The following is a 22633-nucleotide window of genomic DNA, read 5'->3' as shown; positions in this document are numbered from 1 at the left end:
GCCATTGCCTTCTCCGATACACACTCTACTAATAGTTTAACCTGTATAAGAGCAAATAGCCCTCCTACTTTAAGCAAATTATAACTTCAACAAAATTCTTATTCAAAGTGTACATTAACCACTTAAAAACTGTGTGTCTCTAGAGCTACTTAGTGGGCTTCCCTGGTGGCTCAGATGGGAAACAATCTGCCTGCAATGCAAGAGACCAGGGTTCAATCCCTGGTTTGGGAAGATCCCCTGGAGAAGGGAATGGCAACCCGCTCCAGGATTCTTGCCTGGAGAATTCCATGGACAGAGCCTGGCAGGCTACAGTCCATGGAATCGGAAAGAGTCAGACATGATTGGGTGACTAACACTAGAGTTAATTAATGTCTCTGGACCTAAATATTCTCAACTATAACATAAAGCAATAATAGGCAGGACTTTTGAGAGAACTATAAATGGTAACACAAAAAGCAATATTAGTGCTTGAACAGAGAAGATATCTAAAAATGGCTGTTATTATCATGGGAGGGGCACAATGGTATGGACAGGGAGACTGACAGGGACTGTTCACAAGATAAAAGAAAACAAAGAGAACCTGGAAAGATTCTGGACAAAGAGAAGTAAATATTATGGGAGAAAAGAAATGAAGACCCAAGGCATTGGAATTACAATAATCCAGGGTACTGTACTAGGGTTTGCTACAAGAGAGCTATAAAGTTATAAAGCAGGAAAGCAATTTATGGAAATGATTTCAGCCAGTAAAAAAAAAAAATATTCCTCATGGAAAAACAGTTCTGAAATTTCCCCAAATTCTCTTGTCTTGTTAAGAAATAATTTGCATCCTGTTATTGGCCTGATACATAGAAATGGCAACTTTTTTTTCCTCTTTTTTTTCAAGTTTTAGTCTTCAGGTACAACAGAACTGAATTATATTTGTTTCAGACATGTTATCAATGGCCAAGTTTTATTTACTCACTTAGCTCTTTAATAAGTTATTATCAATACTTTACTAAATACTCCTAAGCTGGCTGCCCACCTTAATGCTAAAAGAAGAGCATTACTCTTGAACCCAGACCTTCTCATGGGCTGGCCCCGAGCCAGCTGCCTTTGGAGACTTCATCAGTGCAAATAGCAGTCTACTGGTTAACTGAGCCATTTAAACTTCAGAGAGTTACAGGTAATGAAAGTCTAGAATGCCTAACTGGAAAACTCATACCATGATTATTTGTACAGTATCAGTTAACGAAGGGAAGTTTAACTTCTAATTATTTTAATTAAGCTATTTCTAGAAGACTCAGAAATTTTCTTATCTGTTTCATCAGTTAGAAAACACAGACTTCCAAGTAGGGCAACGTATAATGGGTGAAAGACTTAATGGTTTATATAATTAAACTGTTCTTTTTCACCATTATTCAAACTTTGAGGAAACATTTATATCCAGTTGAGCAATCATATCTGTTACAAGGCTAGTACTATCAAACCTAAAGGGAAAAACAAATGATATGACTCACCAAGACTCACTCTCACCAGCTCATATTTTTTGAGACTTAACAATCAAATTCCTATTTAGGAGGATTTTCAATTATTTAGAAGATGTATCCCCCCAAAAATCCAGCACCAAACATTCCACCAAAATATCTCTCCTAAAACCCTCTAGTAAATCATGGCTTCTACACTAGCTGAGAGCTTTCTCCTTAATAGCAGCTCTGGCTACCATCATGAGCCACAATTTATAAATATCCAAAATTAAAGTCATTCATTTTCCTTGGTTTAGAAACCATGTGGACCCCCAAAGAGTTCTTTAAGCGAATGTAAGTATGCACTTCAAAAACAAAAAACAATCTAGTTAGTTTAATTTACTCTACTAAATTAGATATTTTATCTGCCATAACTATAATATAGCCTGCAATCCCATGGTAATGAATACTTCTTTTGTTTTTTCAAATTAAGAGCTAAACATCATGTTATGTGCATTTAAACCTTTGGAAAACATAACTGTTGATGAAACAGTTTGCTGAAATAATCATTGTTGATTAGAATTTGTTCAACATTACCTCTTGGAAATATCTGCAGAGGCTCTATTAACTGTCCATTTACTTGCTGTTCCATTATTGTAGAATAATACTGCAAAGAGATTATAGAAAGAGATTACTCAGTAATGTATGAACACTGGAACAGACACTTATGGGTTGTTTAATTCACAGTACTTTTGTAAATTGCTGGTACATACATATCAGCCTAGAGAATTCTTTTACTCTATTTGCACATCAAACTGACTATGGTGGATACTCAGAACTGAAAGTCCAGTATAGTGTTATCCTTCACACTGTCTTTAAGAGTAAAAATGGCTGATTAAGACTTTAGGTTAGTATCTGATCTCTAGAAATGTTTTGAAAATAATATATATTAAAAATGACACAAAGTATTTTAGTAGAAATTTCTCAAATTGCCTTTTGTTCTTTTTCCCTGGACTTTACAAAGCAAAATGGAGATGCCTCATATTCAGTTTGGACCTATATGCCAGTTAGTTAATCAAACATTATTCATATTTGTATATAAAATGTACAGACAATGGAAATCAAAATCACAGAGACTGTGTAACAAGCAAACAAGATATGACCCATCCAAAGATAATAGGATTAACATGATAAAAAGGTAGCCCAGTTTCAAGCATGCATAACTTTCATGCTTTAATCTTCTAAAATACTTTCAGTTCAGTTCAGTAGCTCAGTCGTGTCCGACTCTTTACGACCCCATGAATCACAGCACGCCAGTCCTCCCTGTCCATCACCATCTCCCGGAGTTCACTCAGAGTCACGTCCATCAAGTCAGTGATGCCATCCAGCCATCTCATCCTCTGTCGTCCCCTTCTCCTCCTGCCCTCAATCCCTCCCAGCATCAGAGTCTTTTCCAATGAGTCAACTCTTCGCATGACGTGGCCAAAGTACTGGAGTTTCAGCTTCAGTATCATTCCTTCCAAAGAAATCCCAGGGCTGATCTCCTTCAGAATGGACTGGTTGGATTTCCTTGCAGTCCAAAGGACTCGCAAGAGTCTTCAACACCATAGTTCAAAAGCATCAATTCTTTGGCGCTCAGCGTTCTTCACAGTCCAACTCTCACATCCATACATGACCACTGGAAAAACCATAGCCTTGACTAGATGGACCTTTGTTGAAAAAGAAATGTCTCTGCTTTTCAATATGGTATCTAGGTTGGTCATAACTTTTCTTCCAAGGAGTAAGTGTCTTAATTTCATGGCTGCAGTCACCATCTGCAGTGATTTTGGAGCCCCCCCAAAAAAAAGTCTGACACTGTTTCCACTGTTTCCCCATCTATTTCCCATGAAGTGATGGGACCAGATGCCATGATCTTAGTTTTCTGAAATACTTTAGTATAGATCAAATTTCACTTTAAAAATTTGAGCATGAAAAATAAAGTTCCAAATTCAAAAAGCTTTCATACAGCATCATAAACACGTTCATTCAGTAGGCTGTATTACAGTCTGCTCCTATTTTCCTTAATATGTTAATTGATGAGCATATTTCCACCTAACCTGGAAATGGCTTCTGTGCCCTGACTTCTTTCAACACTTGACAAACAACAAAATGATGTTCTTGGTGGAAAATATCAACAAGGAAAACCACTGGTTTTGTGTTTCAAGGGACTGTCAAAGAGCAGAACTCCCCTTCTGTACTTGTTTCTGTATTAAAAACAAATGCAGGGACTTCCCTGGTGGTCCATCCACCTTCCAGTGCAAAGGACGCAGGTTCAATCCCAGGTCGGGAACTAAGAATATGCTGTGGGGCAACTAAGCCCACAGGGCAACTACTGAATCCATGCACCTCAACTAGAGAGAAGCCTGAGTGTTGCCATGGAAAGCCCACATGCTGCAACCAAGACTTGATGCAGCCAAAAATAAGTAAATAATATTTTTTAAAAACACATGCATATTTCCTTTTTAACTATCACATTTCCAGAAAATTTCTCTTTGATAATCACTATTTGTTGACATTCTTAAAAGTTTCTTTTTAAAAAACATGTACATATATCTTCTTATTGCTTTTATGTACATTAAAATTATCACAAGATTGAGTTTATTCTTCCCTTAGAAATAAAAGGGAGTTACAAAATTCCATATCATCTTTAGAATCACAAGTTAACAAGTCTAAGAATCCTCACCCTAAAAACAAAGTGAAAGTGGATTTTTGATGGCTATGGGCTAATAGAAGGATACCCTGCCTTCTGAGAGCTTTCAAACCATAAAGGAAACTGATCCTCTCCCTCTATGATGTAAAAGTATATATACACAGCATAAGCATGTGATACACTCTATGGAATACATACTAAAGCAAATGTCTTTCAGGAAACTATATTCCTTAAAATCACAGAAATATAGTGCTCGCCATTACTCAAACAGTGATGACAAGTAAATGAAATATCAATCTTGTAGGCTGTCAACCTTATGGGACAGCAATAACTGTTAACAAGTAGTCTGGAAAAACTGTCCGAAAATGACTTGTCCTCAGCACACAAGTATTTGAGGTTTCCATGGAAAATTAAGATGCCAGTGGCTATTTGAAACATTGCTCAGGTATTCTTTTTAATGGGAAATTTGCTGGTTATTGATCCACGGCATGTACCCTCTTGCTTCTGGAAGGCTGCAAGCAACTTTCCAATCAGTAGCTGTCAAAAAAATTACTGCCTTTTTATACTGATACAAGACAACAGCAGTGGTGGTGTTCTCCTATACCTAATGCTTTTCTTTAATTAACTGCTATGTACAATAGGTTAGTAATTTCAGTTACTACTTGACCACAGTCCTAGAAATCAAAACAAATAAAATATCCTTATGCTTTATCTAACAAATTAATTACAGTTGTCTGAAACTGGTGCTTGGGGTCAAGTTTGAAAACAAATAACCTCACATGTAAAGGGTCAGAACAGGTGCAAGGTATTTTTTTCCTACTATAAAACCTTGCATGCATGAAATTGACCTGTTTTCCAACTTTATTTATTTACCTCACAAAATATATAAATAAAAATGGTTTCCCTTTCATTTCTGAGCTGCATCAAATCAACTGGCAAGCCATACATACTTTTATAACCATTGCAGGAATTTTTTTAGCAATCTATAAACATCTCTTTGTACGCTGATTAACATAGTCACAGTAATGATATTAAGCATGCCACTTGACAATTTCTTCAAAGCAAGTGGTTAGGATTTGTTTTTTGTTTTCTACAATTCTTCCAAATCCAAGGAACGTTTTCTCCCGCTAAAATACAGGGTTTGATCTGTGTTCATATTAACACAGAATCTTGTGTTCCACACTCCAAAGTAACTCACCCTCAAGGGCAAACTATAAAGGGTAGTAAGTAAACCCATGGCATGGGCCCACCCTAGGCAAATGACCCCTCAGGAGCAAGCCTGGCGACAGCTGAGTGGCTGCCAAGGGGGCTCGGACCTTAGGCCACTGCTCACATGGCATTCCTCAATGGACAAGGATAAAACGTAGGCCATGCACAGTAGCTCCTGGCATGCAGCAGTCCTGATGAACCGCAAGGCCTGTGCTGCCCAGAGAGACGAGCAAGGCACTGAGACGAGTTAGAGACTCGAGCCCTGGGATTCAGGACTGGCCACTTTCAACTGATGACCTCAGTGAAGAAATGCTCACGGTGTCTCAGCTTACTCAGCTGTAAAATGAAGGTGGTATGTACCCACAGGATTATTGTAAGACTCACACGAGAAAATATGAGAGCATTTAACAAGTTATAAAGCAAATTCCTTTTAGATCTTCATCCTCTCTCAGGGTTTTATGTATTTTCCCTTTAGAGGGATTCTTTCCAATTTTGTTCTAAATAGTGATAAAATAAGCAATAATGACAAAGACTAGGTTTATACTAGATAAAAACAAAATGAAAAGACAACCAACCAAACTAGACAAAAATCTAAATCTTTTACACCAAGGTATTTATTAATGATATGTTTTAGACAGAAAAGTAACAAAGTGATCATGATAACATTAATAGAGCTATAATTAGAAGTTATCCAAAAGGCTTTCTTAGCTCAACCTCTATTATCCTATCCAGCTTTCATTACCCCTAACACAAAGCCTGGCACATAGTAGGTGTCTGATACATACTGACTGAAATGGAGCCTGATACCAATTCTGCCATTTATTAATCTGCACAGCCTTCAGGAGGTCATTTAACCTCATTGAACCTTAGTTTCCTCTGAATAAGAATAAAGATAGCTTCTCTATTATACAGGGTTACTGTGAAGCTCAAAATTAAACTGCAGCAATAGAATTAGTGAAGGCATTTGTAAACAGTAATGATTAATAGTTGAGAGATTTAAAAGTGAACCTCCTAACAGTGAAACAACATTAAGCACAGCACTTTCTAAGTAGAAGTGTTCCAGGATTTAAAGACACAAAAACGGTATGTTTGAAAAGTACAAAAGACTGCATTCATTCTGAACACGTCAGCGGCAGTTATAAAACGTTGTTTTCTCTGGTATCCCCTGTAGAATCTGTTACATGCAGTAATTGCAGCAATAATCAATAAGCTAACTGAGTAAAAGATTAATCAGTTTTGTGATTGCTAATGGAATCTCCAGTACCAGACTCAGATTAGTTTCAAAGTCCCTCTGAGATGTTCTTCAAAATCCTTAAACAATTTTAATAAGGATGTGACAAAGTTTAGCATAGTTATCCAAAAATCTAATTAATTTGAAACAGAGGGCCAGATTCAACAAGGGGATAACAAGTACAATTTTTGGCTTTGTTCTGTTTGCAAGTTTATCATACAGTATTCCTATCTGTTATGGACCTAATTCTAATTCTAACAGCGCAATCCAATCAATAATTACAACACTTTTTTCTTCATGGAAATCTGCCACATAAAACTGAGTTCCAATACAGCACAGTTTAATTTTACAAGGCACAAGTCCTCTGTTGAAAGGAGAGAAAACAAAGAGACAATGAGAGAGATACACCTAGAAATAACTCCCACCCACTGGATACCTACTGTGTGTTAGGCTCAATACAGAGACAGAGCCCCTCAACCCCCCTGCCAAGTTTATGATTAATTTCTCCATCCAAAACCTTTATTCCCTTTCTTGTTCCACCTCTGTTCCCCTCAGTATTAAGGAGTATCAAAAAAACAGGAGGGACTGAAACTTAAGTAAGACCCTTCAGGGCCCTCCTGGACTCAAAAGCCCCTCCGTGTCCTCTGTTTCTTGTTGTAGAAAAAGACTTTATTCTCCTAGGCTTCCCTGAGTTCCAAAGAGCAGATGCAAGGAGTAAACTATTAGGACAACAGAATCACAGGCCTGCTTAGTTCCTCCTGAAGGGATATTGTTAACAATCTGATGCATATCTGTGTTCTACAGAAACTGTTATATAGGGTTACTGTGAAGCTCTGAATTAAACTGCAGCAATAGATTAGTGAAGGCATTTGTAAACTGTAATGATTAGTGGTTCAGAGATTTAAAAGGGAACAGGTGGAGGATGGTGACTACCTGCTAACCACAAGCACTGGTTGGAACTGGTTGGAACTGACCCAGACTGGTTGGAACCAGAAGGCTGAGATTCCTGAAACCTTACCCTGTAACCTCACCTCCAAGCAATCAGAAGGTCCATGAGCTGATCAACTTCCTATGACCCCCATCCCTCACACTGTCTTTAAAAACCCCAACCTGAAAGCCATGGAGGAGTTTAGGTCTTTGGACCGTGAGCTACCCGTTCTCCTGGCTTAGTGCCCAGCAAATAAACCTCCACTTCACTACAAACACCCACTGCCAAGAGCGTTCTGCACCTCATTCACATGAGTCCTTGCTTGGTAACAATACTAGATATTTACATTTATTCACACCTATTTGACAAATGTCGTAAACCATTTATCAGTCAACCAAGAAAAACACTCCTTTCATTCTAGTCCATGCACTTAGAACATAAAATGTTTGTTTGCTAGTTGAGAGTCAAAAGGTAAGTTATTCTCATTTATGACTAAGGATGCTAACTGTTTGTCATGCAATGCAAATGAAATACCATATTTTATTGCCATCAATTTACTATGGTGTTTCATATTTTGGTTGTGTATTAAAATATAATCATTTCTTTTTTTTTTTTAAAAAGATCAGCTATCTCCTATTTCTCATACCTCAAAAGATTGAACTAAAGTAGGCTAGTGGGTGGACTACTGAGCTGGTGGAGAGCCTGGCTTCTCCACTGTCACCTGTGTAAGTGAAGCCATGTCGCCTGGCCTTTCGGAGGCCGGGGGTGGTGGGAAGGTATTAATATACTGCAGATCCTGTGCTGGCTGGTGACTTCTCTTTCTTCAGGGGCTCCGCCACCCCTCCCCGCCACCCACATTTTCCTTCTGCCTTTCTTGCCACACTGCTCAGTTTCCTGTAAGTGATTCTTTCCCCATTCCTCCTTTAAATACTCAAGTTTCCCATGGCTTTTCATCAACCTTCCTTTTTTTATTTTATCCTCTCCTTGAGTTAACTTCAGCCACTTCGAAGGTTTCAATTACCAGAGGAGTCATTGAGACTAATTAGGAGCTGATGAATCACAAACCTTTATTTCCAGCCCAGATTTCTCTCCTAAGATTCAGAACATACCCAACTGGTTGTCCAGAGGCCCCCTCAAATTCAACAGGTCCCCACCTCTCCCACCCTCCCTCATGCCCTAGGCCTGTCTTCCAACAGATGGGCTCACCATCCGGATGAATGACATCACCATGACCTAGCCTCCCAAACCGGCTATCTGGGAGCCCTGCAGACCACTCCTTTCCTTCTTCCCCACATCTAATCCATCACCTTCTTACTAACTCTACATTCTCCCCACTGCTCATATCCTCAAGCTAGGGCCCTCCATGATCGAGCCTACCTGCCTTTGCAACCTCATCTCAACCCTCCCGCACTGTCCATACCACACTGATCACAGGCAGTGCCTCCTAAATACACCAGGCATCCTTTCACCTGGGCCTTTAAACACACTATTCTCTCTCTTCAAACACGCTTTCCAGTCCCCTTGTCCTTGCTACTCCACCTAGACACTACTCTCTTCAGGAAGTCTTATCTGTCTCCAAAGCTAGATCCGGAGCTCCTTCTCTGAGCTCACAGAATACCAAGTGCTTAGGTATATGAGAGCACTGATCACTCTGCCTGGTATTTCTGAGTCTTTCCTGTCCTCCCACATAAAATACTCTTTCCTTTTTTGTTAACTTCCCTGACTGAACCATGAGCTCCCTGAAGGAGTGAACTATATGTTCACTGCATCTTTACCACCTAGCATAGGGCTTGGCTAGATTCTTGCCATCCCATAAATATTTACTGTATGAAAAAGCTGGCTGGAGGCTTCCCTGATGGCTCAGTGGTAGAGCCTGCCTGCCAATGCAGGAGACAGGTTCGATGCCTGATCTGAGAGGATCCCACATGCCACAGAGCAACTAAGCCCATATGCCACACTATTGAGCCCGTGCTCTAGAGCCCAGGAGCCACAACTACTAAGCTCCACGTGCTGCAGTTCCTGAAGTTCACGCACCTGAGAGCCTGTGCTCTGCAACAAGAGAAGCCACCACAGTAAGTCTCACACTGCAATGAAGAGTAGCCCCTACTCTCTGCAACTAGAGAAAGTCCACGTGGAGCAACAAACACCCAGAACAGCCAAAACAAAACACACACACACAAAAACTGGCTCTATGAATAAATGGGCAAATCAGTGAGTGATCTCAGGTCCCATCTCGACATTTACCAGCCATGTGACCTTGAGAAAGGCAGGCAACTTGTTTGTGCCTCAGTATTCTCAGCTGTAAATATGAAAAAAATACCTGCCTTGCTCACCTCATAGAGGTGTCAGGAACATCACAATCAGAGAAGCTGGTATATAAGAAACATTTTTATAAAGTACTTGAAAGATATCTTAAAATAGGGCACCGTGTTACTATGAATCTCCCACTTCCAAGCAACAGTACTTACAAGAAAAACGGCCATAACAATAGGGTGACGTAGAAACCACTAAACAAGACTGCTGAAATCTTCAGACCAAGTACAGAGGCAGCATTTAAGTAATGTTCATCAAGGCTGAGTCAGTATGCCCTCAACTCCCCTCAATTAGTACAAGACTATAAATAATAATACAAGTGGAAAGGTACTATAAGGAACAGTGTTTCTCCATCTGGAAGTTCATCAAGGGCATGGACCATGTCTCATGTATTTTATTATGTCTTATGCCAGAGGTGTTAATCTGGTGTCTATACGGGCCTTGGGAGATCCTTGAAATTCCTGAACTCCTAGGTGAAATGCTACACTGTGTGAATTTTCTGGGAAAAGAACACCTTTCCTCACATTTTCAAAAAGACCTGTCTCCAAAAAATCTAAGAAGCTAGTAGAGTATGTAGCCATAGAGTGTATAGCACCATAGCATATGCATAATGGCCACTCTGCATATGTCCAAGGGGAGAGGCCAACAGGAAATAATACAGACATGACAACTACGTATTCTCATTGGTTACATCTCTAACTTAGTGGCAAGTCTTACATGTCAACTCAAATCAAATTTATCATTCTTCTATACATTTATAACAGAAAGGTCTCTAATCTCTCCTTAGCATGCCTTCTAGCAGACAATATAAACAGTACAGTATGAGGATATACTTATAAAAAAATAAGCATGCTGGCTTTTCCTATTAATGATAAAATTCTTAAATTCCTGTTTTGTCAATACTCCAAGCATACCCCATTATATGTAGCTGAGTCAGTAATTACAGCAATAATCAATAAACTAACAAACTATTTGCAGTCCATGGTTATATCATTTAGTTTTCCTGGTAAAGAACTCAACAATCTTAACTCTGTCAGATGGCTACAAATTCAGTTACAACAATTACACTCATCTATGTCATCAATTATACTTTCTTTGAATTATTTCTTATACTTTACATTTAAGACATATCCCTTCTATGATGCTCACCTATTAAAAAGCACACAGCAGCTCCTTAGTCAAAAATAACATATGAAGCTAATCTATTTTGAATACCAAACAATAACTATCTTTATTATCTGGCTTCAATCCCTGAAAACTCATTTCCTCTGCCTTGAGGTGACTACAAGTCACACATGTTCTTTCTTAGATGACTCTAGACCAAGGGTCCACATATGGCCATGGACTGATTAGATGAAGAGAAAGAAAATCACAATGAAAAGTCTTCCAATGAAAGGTCAACAGGGAACAACTCTGGGGCCTCTTTATGGATCAACGTTACCAGACAAATGTATTTATTAGTGATTTGAAAATGAAACAGACAGTAAGTTGGCCAAGTTTAATGATAACACTATTTGTTTTGGACAGTAAAACTATAAAGGATGTTAGGGAACTCCAGATGGTCTTAATAGGAATTGAAGTTTGGATAGCCAGCAGCAGATGAAATTCAACTTGGCCGAGTTTCAGGTAATGTGTGTTGGCAGAAGTTTAAACTTGTATTCAGCGATGGGTCCAAAACCTGTGGGATCCTCTCAGCTAAGGCTTTACTAGTCACTACCATGGTTGGCTTTAGGCACTGCCTACACTGGCCTTTCACCTGATCTCTAAGTTGTAGCAATTCTGCCATACTTCCAAAGGAGGAGAAGTTTAAATAGCTTCAGGGAACCTACCACTTAAATAAAACAGGAGCATCAGGTCATAAAGAGAGCAGGCCAAACAGGACATTCCCTTACAAGCAGACTACTTTATTTAGCCAGCTCCAATCGTGTTCAACAAAGATTCAGCCTACTGCTCAGATGTTGTTAAAAGAATTAATGAAAAGGCAGTGAGGATGAGTAAATAACATATAACAGAGAGACCTGTAATAATAGAGACAACTTGTTTTAATTTCCAGTTACAATTTACACCTTTTTGGACATATTATAGTCATGAGTTGAAAATGTACTGAATTCCTCTAACTTTACTGTGTTATAGCAAATTTATGTTCACCTTTCAGATATATATAGAAAACACCCTTCTTGTTTCCAGTAAAACTGGCCCTAAGAGAATGGGTTCATTTGGAGGTGCGAACAAGAGCCTAACGCCTTGGTTATGCCCCACAGCAACCTGACTGCTAGACGTCCATCATCTCCATCCAGTCCACATCTCTCTTGAAGAGAAGCTCCTATGATAGCCCCTAAGAGCTTAATTGATGTCTTGCATTTTTCTGTCCCCTCATGTCAGCTACCTCAACATAGGACCCCAGAGGACCCAAACTGTAGGTCATCCTGAGCCCTCCATAGAGAGGGAGCTGAACTAAGAGCGTGGACATATTAATGACAAAATATTGGTGGTTCGAAGCCCCAGAATACTCTGGTGCCACCCTGACTGAGGCCTGCTTATGCTCTCTTCCTTTGCTTCCACGAGCTACCTAATAATCTGATGCAAACTGCCATCTGCTTCTGCTTCTTGTTAGCAAAAATGTCCTGAGGTATTTCAAAGAGGGGCTAAATAAGGGGCCACTACATTCTTATCACTATTTCAAGGACATCCATATGTCCCAGATAACATAGACAAGAAAGCTAAAATAATCTGCCTCTGAAAAGAAGTTTCATTCTTTGACTAGGATGATAAAAAAAATACAAAAATCTTACTTATAGCTTGGAGTACGACACTATTCCAATTAAAAAAAAAAAAACAAACTAATTTACAACACCATTTATTTGGGCTTCCTGGATAGCTCAGTTGGTAAAGAATCCATCTGCAATGCAGGAGACCCCAGCTTGATTCCTGGGTCGGGAAGATCCGCTGGAGAAGGGATAGGCTACCCACTCCAGTATTCTTAGGCTTCCCTGGTGACTCAGCTGGTAAAGAATCTGCCTGCAATGTGGTAGACCTGGGTTTGATCCCTGGGTTGGGAAGATCCCCTGGAGAAGGGAAAGGCTACCTACCCCCTTCAGTATTCTGGCCTGGAGAACTCTATGGACTGTAAAGTCCATGGGATCGTAAAGTGTCATGCTCTATACCTTAAAGCATGATACTATTCCAATTTAAAAAAAAAAAAGCTAAATAATTTCCAACACCATTTATTTATTGCATTCAGTTTTCCTGTCTTGTTCTTTTCACCATTTCCCTACCCTGCCAGGACAGTATCGAGTATTACCAGTTGTTTGGATGGATCATGACAAACGATGGGACTAACCATTCACTGAAGACCAAGCTATTTTGCTGCATACAAAGTAAGCTGGACTGACTTAATGTGGAGCATGTTTAAAAGCACCATGTGGAAAAGAGCTTCCAATCTCTGCTCTATGTAGAAAACTTCCTAATCGTAAAGGTCCTAAGGCTATTAAAAGTTTAACAGCTAACTGGGCAACACATCCTAAGGTAAAATTCAGCCCTGTAGGAAGGAAACTTCAAAAGCCCAGAGTATTTCTTTACAGTCCTTTTCAAACTCAGGTACACTAACATGCTACTAAGTAGCATTATTTTTTTGTTATCAGGAAAACAGTGGTATTTGCAAAGCTTCTTCTGTAGGATCTCAATAAATGCCAAAACAAAAACATCACTTAACCAGGAGTGAAGACTGGGATTCCAGGACCTAGGTCTGCGTCCAGGCCTTCCCATTGATTAGCAATATAACCTCAAACTGAATCTGATCTTGCTGGGCCTCAGTTTCCTTATCTGTAAAATGAGACAGTTGGACAACGGTCTCAAACAGTTGAGACGAACCCTCTAAGGGTTTCTTCCAACTCTACTTGAGCAACTATGATTTTTTTCTTTTTTTAAAAAATTTATTTTTTAATTGAAGGATATTGCTTTACAGAATTGTGTTGGTTTCTGCCATACATCAACATGAATCAGCCATAGGTATACATATGTCCCCTCCTTCTCAAATCTCCCTCCCACCTCCCTCTCCATCCCATCCCTCTAGGCTACTGCAGAGTCCCGGTTTGAGTTCCGAGTCATGCAGCAAATTTCCACGGGCTATCTATTGAGCAACTATGATTTCTGAGGCAATCTCCAAGTTATGCATAAAACTAGGATAAAGTCAATCATATCCCAATTTACAAGGTGCTACAGAAGTCAAAGAGTATTCTCCCTCATGGTACCCAACATCCAACAAGGTACACTACAGTCACGTATGTCAAAGGGAATACTTACACTCCAATAATACACAGTGTCTGCCATGATGGGAGGTGTTACATTAAACCCATCCCACATTCTTCTGGCAATGTGGAGAAATGGTGTAAATAGAGAGATTAGGCAAAACGAAGAAAATAATTCTTATTAATACTGTTTTCCACTCATACAAGCCTCTCAGTATCAAGAGAACTAGGTGTAATAAACCCTTTACTAGCCACAGGATTTAGCAGAAACAAATACGAGCCCATTTACAAAAGTAAGATGCACTGCTGGGATCCTTGAAGAAAGGTCACCTAAAAGCAGAGGTTAACATTAAAATAACCCCCTCCTATAACTGAGTCTCAATGATAAATAACGCTTACGATGAATCAAAAATAAGGCCCAGCACTGCTGTTTCATGCTGTAAGGAAATGAGGTCAGCACTACCAGACAACAAATACAAAAAGATGGAAGGAGAAAAGCAGCAGACTATTGTCTATCCTTCTAGAAAATGAGAGAGGAAAACAAGAACAACAAAACAATTTAAACTACTTTAAGGGAGTATTTAACAGGGTCCTTTAAATAATTAGCAATGATCAGGTATTTAGTTTTCAGGATATGTAGGTTGGGTGTATTTTTTTTTTTTTCTAATAAAGCATTTCAAATTCTAATTAAAAAAATACTTTATGGAGAAATTAAAAAGATACAATAGTGTCAGAGGAAAAGCCACAATCCCAGAAGTGGAATATTCTAACAACATAACTTACAAGAAACTACGCTATAAAAACAGATTGTTGATTAACACAAACTCATAACAAAACGCAGAGAGCGATCACAATGGTGCTGTAATAACACTTGGCTGCTGAATTCTCTCAATACATTAAATATCTCCTTGGAGACCAAATTACTTTACATTTTCTTAAAAGACAATTTATTATAGCTTTGTTTTCTTCTCATTATCTCTTAAAAATATATCTAATGAAGAAAAGAATACAACTTCTAAATAACACATAAAATGGTACTAATGTGTGACAACAGACTTTGGTTAATGTGCTAGTTATTATTTAACAGCGCACAACCTACTGTCATGACAAGTCCTCACCACAACGCGACATTCTGTGTGTCTCATGCATCAAAACCACTGTATGCCGTTATCACGGCACACATAAAATTAACAGCCTCGGGCTGCTAGCAATTTAAATAATTGATAAGTTTTCAATTAAAAAGGCAACATTTTCAGGTCTAATACAAAAATCTATTTAAATTACTGATACAAACTTATGCTTCTGTTGGCCCAAAGCCAGAAAATGCTTACATCCAAGGTGGGGGGGGGAGTTCTGCAAGTTTCAACTCAGACACCGTAGTTTTTTTTTAAAAGAATGATTAAATGATTTATGGCAAAAACATGTCTAGTTTTGCTTTCCCCATATGGTTTTTAAAGAAATACTAAAGTGACTGCAAATTTATTGAATTCCACATGAAAAGCATAGCTTTTTTTTTTTTTTTAACAGTAAATATGCGGTCCCAAGTCCTTGGAATCAAAATTTTTCAGAGCCAAACCGAACTTAAAAAATAAAAGGCCAATACAGGTTTTTAATACCAGGTTGGCAACTGAAGACTATCAACCAAAATCTATTGTGAGGTTAAGTCCAAATTGTTCTCTTTATGGCAAAACTGTAACCCAAAGGAATTTCAACCATAAAAACCAAAACAGATCAAAATGGCAGCCAACCAAACCTGTTTGTGCTTTCTGAGAGAGCTTCCTCTACTCTTTACTATTTAATTGTTTATTCAGAGCCTGACTATACATAAACAAAGAGTATCTGACGGTAGAGGCTGCCTCAACAGATAAGAGCAAAAGGAAATCCAGTTAGGTTTTAAATAACTTAAAACCTGTTATCTCTCTCAGGGTTATTTTCATTTTCATTTTAAAATAATCTGCTCCAACATTCACAATCTGGGGAGTGGAGCTCTATCTTGGGGCCTCAGGTTCTTATCTATGAATATCAAGTGAATTAAAGAGAAAACTCAGACCTGATCATCTAGACCCCATTCTATGAACCACTGCCAGTTTACAGAAAAAAGTTTTCACCATCCACAGCAAATGAACGAACATAAGAAAAATGTAGTGAGTTTTACATAAAACTCTCTGAGGAATATAACCTTAACCAGTCAGTCTGGAATTTCCTGGTCATTGCTAGGGAGGTCATCCACCTGACAGACCCCTGCTGTCCCCCAGAGGAAGGTGACCTTGCCTGAAACCATCAGCTCTTGGCTAAAGTGACTTCCTTGTCCTGTCTCCTGCCACATCTTTAGAGTGCCTTTCTATCTGCTGGATGGGATGTTGCCCAATTCATGAATCATTATATAAAGCCAATAAGATCTTACAAAATGTACTCTGTTTTTTACAATTTTTAAAACTTTTTTTTTTAATTTTCAAAATTAAAAAAAAAAAAAGCTCATTTTTTAACACATAGAAAGCTCCCAGTACTAATGTGCAAGAAGGTGGGTGGGAGAGCAGCAGTATGAAACAGCGAAGGAGCACGGGCCTTGGCACAAGGAGAAGCTGAACGTATAGTCCATATTCATACTCATATAGCTATAAGACCTTGGGAATGTCTCTTAACCGTAGCTTCCTCATCTGAAAGGTAGGGATGATACTATCTACTTTACAGAGTGATGATGAAAGCTAAAGGAAACTAAATACCTTAAGCATCTAGTGTAAAATGGGCACTTAGCAGTGGAAATAATTATGACTACCACTAGGATCACATGTAGTAACACTTCTCAAAGAGCACAGTTTGTTAGATCTTCCCAAAAGTACATTTTTGAAAGCACGATTTTGTGTGAGGTCATGTCAGAGACATAATGAAGTACATGGATGTCAGCAGTGTTCTCTCTGCAGTGGATCCATGTGAAAAAACTGGAACCCATCTGTGTGTGTGTGTTTTCTAAAAATAAGCATGTCACATTCTCAGGAGAGGTAGTTGATCTATCAATACTAGCGCTAGACCTTTCAGCAGACAATCCTACTCTGCCTTTCAAGGTACTGATGAGCCCTGCTCTAAATTCTCAGGGCACAAAGACTCTCAAATAAGTTAATGTGAAGTCAATGGGAAATTGACTTTTTTACTCTGTGCTAGTCTGAATGCATGGTCTGTTAACCATGCCATCCTTCTTGTTCTCTTTCCTCCTACCCTAAATTAAAACTATTGGTGGAAACCCATACAGATATTTTACAGTTTTCATTACAATGAAACAATATCCTGGTTAAAAACCTACAACCTAATCATTTGCTAAGATTAGAGACTCACTGAAAAGCCAGGGCGCCAGTTCCATCATTTCTACCATAATACCACTTTGCATTTGTATAGAATTTTTAACTTTTCAAAGGGTTTCACATCTATTATCCCATTTGACCATTACAATGACCCTGTGCAGAAGAAAGGACAAGTATTATTATCCACAACTGACAGATGAGGCAACTACTGCACAGAAAGGTTAAATGTTTTGCCTAAGGCCAGGAAGCCAGAGAAGGGCAGTGGTCTCCTGACTTCCAGTCTAATGCTCTCTTCACCAGACCACTAGAGAAGGTTTTGTACACAGACTGCAAGCTCAGAAAAAACAAAATGAATTAAGAAAAAATGAAATAAGAGAAAAGAACAAACCAGGGTTCAGGGAAGCTACTTCTCTCCAGAGTAGCTAAATTATTCAAGCTTAGTATTAAAGTTTTAGAAATGTATCCTTTTTTCTTGTCTATCTACCTTGGCCCTGAGACAAATGTTAATGCAAATTTTCACTGAAATTTGAAACACAAAAGAAAAGTCATTTGGGGATATATTCAAATCACTTAGATTCAGTAAGTAACCCTGCAGTTCCTTTTAGGGTGGGGTGGTTAGTATATAAAATCACTGAGAGTACATCTGTAAGTCATGTATCCACATTAAGCCAGCAGCTACATTATAACTACAGTCTGTTTGGAAGGGGTGAAAGGGATCTCCAGTTGAAAGTAGATTTTGAAAAATTTTTTAGAGCCCAGGGGTTCATTTTTAATGAGCCGTTACTTTAAGTACTGCATAAAAAATACAGGAAATTGATAGTCCATTTAGTCTGCACCATACCTAATGCAAAAGTCATTAAGATGCATTATTCTTAATGTTCATGATATGATCAGTAAGTGTCTTTTGAAAAGAATGCCCTTAACTTTCACGTAAGGAGATCTTTAAAAATTTTACATATTGTATAGAAAAATGTTAAGAGCAACTGTGATTTACTTTCATATCTTCACTACATCAAGAAACTGCATCCTCAATTACAACAAGATTTTTAGAAAAGTCCTCATTAGCAGTAGACTTACATATGACAGCATTGCCTTCATTTCTTCATCACTTCTCACTGTAATTCGATCACCATCTTCATCTTCATCTGTTTAAAAAGCAACATAATGTAAGTGGTAAGATTTTTTTAATATACGAAAACCATGTCAGCTGGAAACATAATACAATTGGTTTATACAAACTTGATGTCCACACCCTCAACACTGTATGTTGCAGATGTTGACGTTATTAGTTTGCTGGTTTGGTTTTTTCATTCAGAATACAACAGAATCTCAATAAAGAACTATAAATTTTAGGGACAGCTGAAAATTAAAATATTGCTCATGTCATTTATGACAGGAACCTAAGTTAAAGTAAATACAGGGATTTCCCTGGCAGTCTAGTGGTTAAGACTCTGGGCTTCCACTGCAGGGAGCATGGGTTCAATCCCTGGTCGGGGAACTGAAATCACACATGTTGCATGGAACAGCCAAATAAGTAAATAAATATTTTAAAAATAAAGTACATACAACTGGAGTATGAACAGGTTTGGCTTGAAAAACTTTAAAAACTGAAGAAAGGCCAGTCTTATTCAACTATGAGTACTTTTTGCTTTCCCGCACGGCACCCTATCCCTCTATTTCTCCATTCTTCTTCTCTCCCGGCAATCTATCATGTCCTAATAGCATAATAAAAATGGCTATCATTTACTGAACACTACTATAACACAAGGCACTGTGATTTATGCTCCATACACCCTTAAAAGCCTCATAACGATTCTATGATGTGGACAATATGACTTGATTATTATCATTCCCTTTTTTACAGAACTGAGAGCCCAGTGTAAGGTTAACTTACAAAGCAACTCTAATACAGTTCTCCTCATAACCCACTTGATCTCTCGTTTTCTGAACTGTTTCACTTATACTGAGTACTTTATGACCACAGAAAGCTTCAAATGGTGATTTGCACTACTGTGAAATCATTTAAACTCTCTTAAAACTAGAGGATAATAAGACTTCACAAAATACTGAACAAGAATGGGTAAATCTGAGTAAGTGGATCATCAAAGGAGCCACATCCAGAACAGTGCAATGACCTCACTGATCCTTCCCTTTATTAAAACAGTCGTGAAATATGTCTCCAAAACTGCTTTCTGAACCTGAAGATAAGTCAAGCAAAAATACCAGATCTTGTTTTTAGTCCCTAACGAAACTGTCCACATCTGATCACTCATTCATCCATACTATCTGCCAGGCAGAATGACTTCTGGTTATTTCTAAATATTTAGCTAGCTATTTCATCCTTCTGAGGATAAAGATCTGTCAACAGGAAAACGGCATACTTAGTAGACTCTAAATGTACAGTTGATTGAAAAATGCCAAAAACATTTTGAGCAAGGGCAACACTGATGGAAGCCGTACACAGCCTCCCATGGGGACAGCGTGGAAGGGATAGGCTGGCTCTCAAACGGGTGCCTCCACTGGTGTGCATTTCCGAAACCGAGCTAGGATTTATTTATTTATTTATTTTGGTCACTCTTGGGCATCTAATTGCTGATTCGATCAGAGGCAGAGACCCTGATCCCAGGCCTGGAGAAAAAGACAAATCTCTCATCATAAAGAGAATAAGCTAGCATGACATGCTCTGAGAACTCTTACTGAAAATATAGGGGGAGTTCAGTTTAGCACCTGGATCTTAGCCCACCACACCTGAGCAGGCCCTCCCTCCTGTCTAGCTGCTTTTTTTAAGATAGCCCACTGTTTGGTGACCAGGCCACGGGAACCCTAAGAGGGAGACTGTTTTCTCTCCTACTTAGCCTATTTCAGAGCACAATGCTACCTTCTTTTTCTCCCTCACAGCCAACAGCAATCTGACAGTATGAGGGAAAGCAGCATCTGAATTTGTCCTGTTCAGTGACCAGGCCAACAGCTCTCACTGGGGTTTTCCCTCCAGAGTAACTGTTCTGGATCCTAGATACAGGTTCACTCCTGCAGAGTTCCCCAACTGGATGTAAATCAGTATCATCAAGTCACACTGAATATTCACATAGCTAGGAGCTGCAACAATCACCACTGGTATTACCTACCAAGAGCTGCCTCTCTTAAGTATAAACGGCACACAGTGGTCACCTTCAGTAACAAAGAAGGCATATTCCTACGGAGGTTACGTATATAAAGAACTACACAGAAATCCAGCATTTTCCTTCCCTCTCTTTCTTTCTTTAAGCTATAGGCTAGAGTCAAACTGGGAGAAAAATGCTGTTCTAATTTTGGAAACAGAGATAGTTTCTACGTAGGTTCCAGAAACTAGTATTTTCAAGGTTAAGTCAAAAAGCTGTCACATAAATGCAGGAAACAAAGGAGAAAAAAACAGACACTGTATAAAGGAATATAATGTTACATATCACCACATATGAAAGCACTTTACATTTTTTGTTTTAAAAATGTTTTTTAAAAGCAAGTTAAATTCTCAGTTTGGATGTGGACTAAAATGATTTGTTCTTGATGAAGTCCTGAACTTGGTAAAATTTTCAGTCTGAACAAAGTAGCTTTATGTAAACCTCATCGCTACACCACAGCTAGCTGTAGAGATGGTGGCTACAAAGGGACAGATGATTTTCAAATCCCAATACACAATAGACCTCAATAAGGTACTGTCCACATGGAATGAAGAAGTACTTGGAGTTTAATAAAACAGGTGAAGAATCTTTTTATAATTTTTAAAGAGAAGGCACAGATTTCAGAAAAAAATTGTTTCAATCACAGTCTCTTTAAATCAGTAACAATAACAACAAAAATAATTCTCTAAGCTCTCAAGCTTGGGCTTGAACCTTTAAGGCTACTTAAAACCAAAGATTGTATAATTCTAAAATTCTATGAAATCACTGAAGGATTATTTCAGTTGACATAAATAATCTGGTAACTGTGAGGGAAGTCAGTTACCAGAATAATCTCTTACTTAGCAGTTCCATAGAAAGCAGCGATGAAACACTAAAGGGCACTCCGCTTTAAGTGGACAGAAAAAACTTAAAACGCCAGAGCAACTTCGATGCAAACCTGAAGTGCTGTCTCATAAGGAGACAAGGGAACTTGAAAGAGGCATTCTAATAAAGCCTGAGGACAGAATCAGGTTTATAAGACATAGTGACTAGTAGTTCTCATGGATTAATGAGAAGCTTCATTTTATGTAGGAACTACTTTCCCTTACAGATTGCTCTTTGAAGGACTGTCTGCTTCATTCTTTAATAATTGCAGTTAGTAGTTTTAATGAAGACTCCTTGTTCTTGTCAGAAAGGAGACTGAGTTGAAAAAGAACTTACACTAAGAGAAGACAAATGATTCTGGCCCAAAGGCAAAATCCAAGCCATGACGGCAACCCAAGAGCAAATCATTGGCTTTGAAATTTAAAATGAGAATACACTTCTCTCTAAAGACAAGCAATTTCGAGAAAGATACACGAAGGGCCAATGGGTACACAGAAAGGTGCTCCACATCTCTAACCATCAGGGATATGCAAATCAAAACCGAGATGAGGCATCCCCTGACACTTGTTACACTATCACTAAAAAGACGAGCGAGAACAAGTGTTGGTGAGAACGCGGAGAAAAGAGAACCCTCATGTACTGTAGGTAGGAAGGAACGTAAACTGAAACAACCACTGTGGGAAATAGGATGTGGTTCCTCAAAGAATTAAAATTACAATTAATACATGATCCAGCAATTGTACTGCTGGGTCTGTATCCAAAGGAACTGAAATCAGAAGTTTACGGAAATATCTGTACTCATTGTATTTGAGCATTCTTTGGCATTGCCCTTCTTTGGGACTGGAATGAAAACTGACCTTTTCCACTCCTGGGCCACTGCTGAGTTTTCCAAATTTGCTGACATATTGAGTGCAGCACTTTCACAGCATCATCTTAGGATTTGAAATAGCTCAACTGGAATTCCATCACCTCCACTAGCTTTGTTTGCAGTGATGCTTCCTAAGGCCCACTTGACTTCACATTCCAGGATGTCTGGCTCTAGGTCAGTGATCACACCATCGTGATTACCTGGGTTATTAAGATCTTTTTTGTATAGTTCTTCTGTGTACTCTTGCCACCTCTTCCTAACATTTTCTGCTTCTGTTAGGTCCATACCATTTCTGTCCTTTATCGAGCCCATCTTTGCATGAAATGTTCCCTTGGTGTATCTAATTTTCGTGAAGAGATCTCTAGTCTTTCCCATTCTATTGTTTCCT

At 38.7% G+C, this 22633-nt stretch overlaps 1 protein-coding gene across 2 annotated transcripts in view; it reads right to left on the bottom strand.

Annotated features, from left to right (window-relative positions):
- Positions 1 to 22633, bottom strand: part of MAP2K5 (mitogen-activated protein kinase kinase 5) — a 271699-nt gene that overhangs the window by 229636 nt on the left and 19430 nt on the right. For both annotated transcript variants that reach the window (XM_061430173.1, XM_061430172.1), the window contains exons 3-4: positions 18433 to 18500; positions 2040 to 2109 (exon numbers count right to left, since the gene is read on the bottom strand). In XM_061430173.1, the coding sequence (XP_061286157.1) occupies positions 2040 to 2109; positions 18433 to 18500 (138 nt within the window). The remainder of the gene's footprint in view (positions 1 to 2039; positions 2110 to 18432; positions 18501 to 22633) is intronic.

This window comes from Bos javanicus, chromosome 10, assembly GCF_032452875.1.
Source record: "Bos javanicus breed banteng chromosome 10, ARS-OSU_banteng_1.0, whole genome shotgun sequence".
Taxonomy (NCBI): Eukaryota; Metazoa; Chordata; class Mammalia; order Artiodactyla; family Bovidae; genus Bos; species Bos javanicus.
Note: the sequence above shows the minus strand (reverse complement) of the source record. Positions and strands in the feature narration are given on the sequence as shown.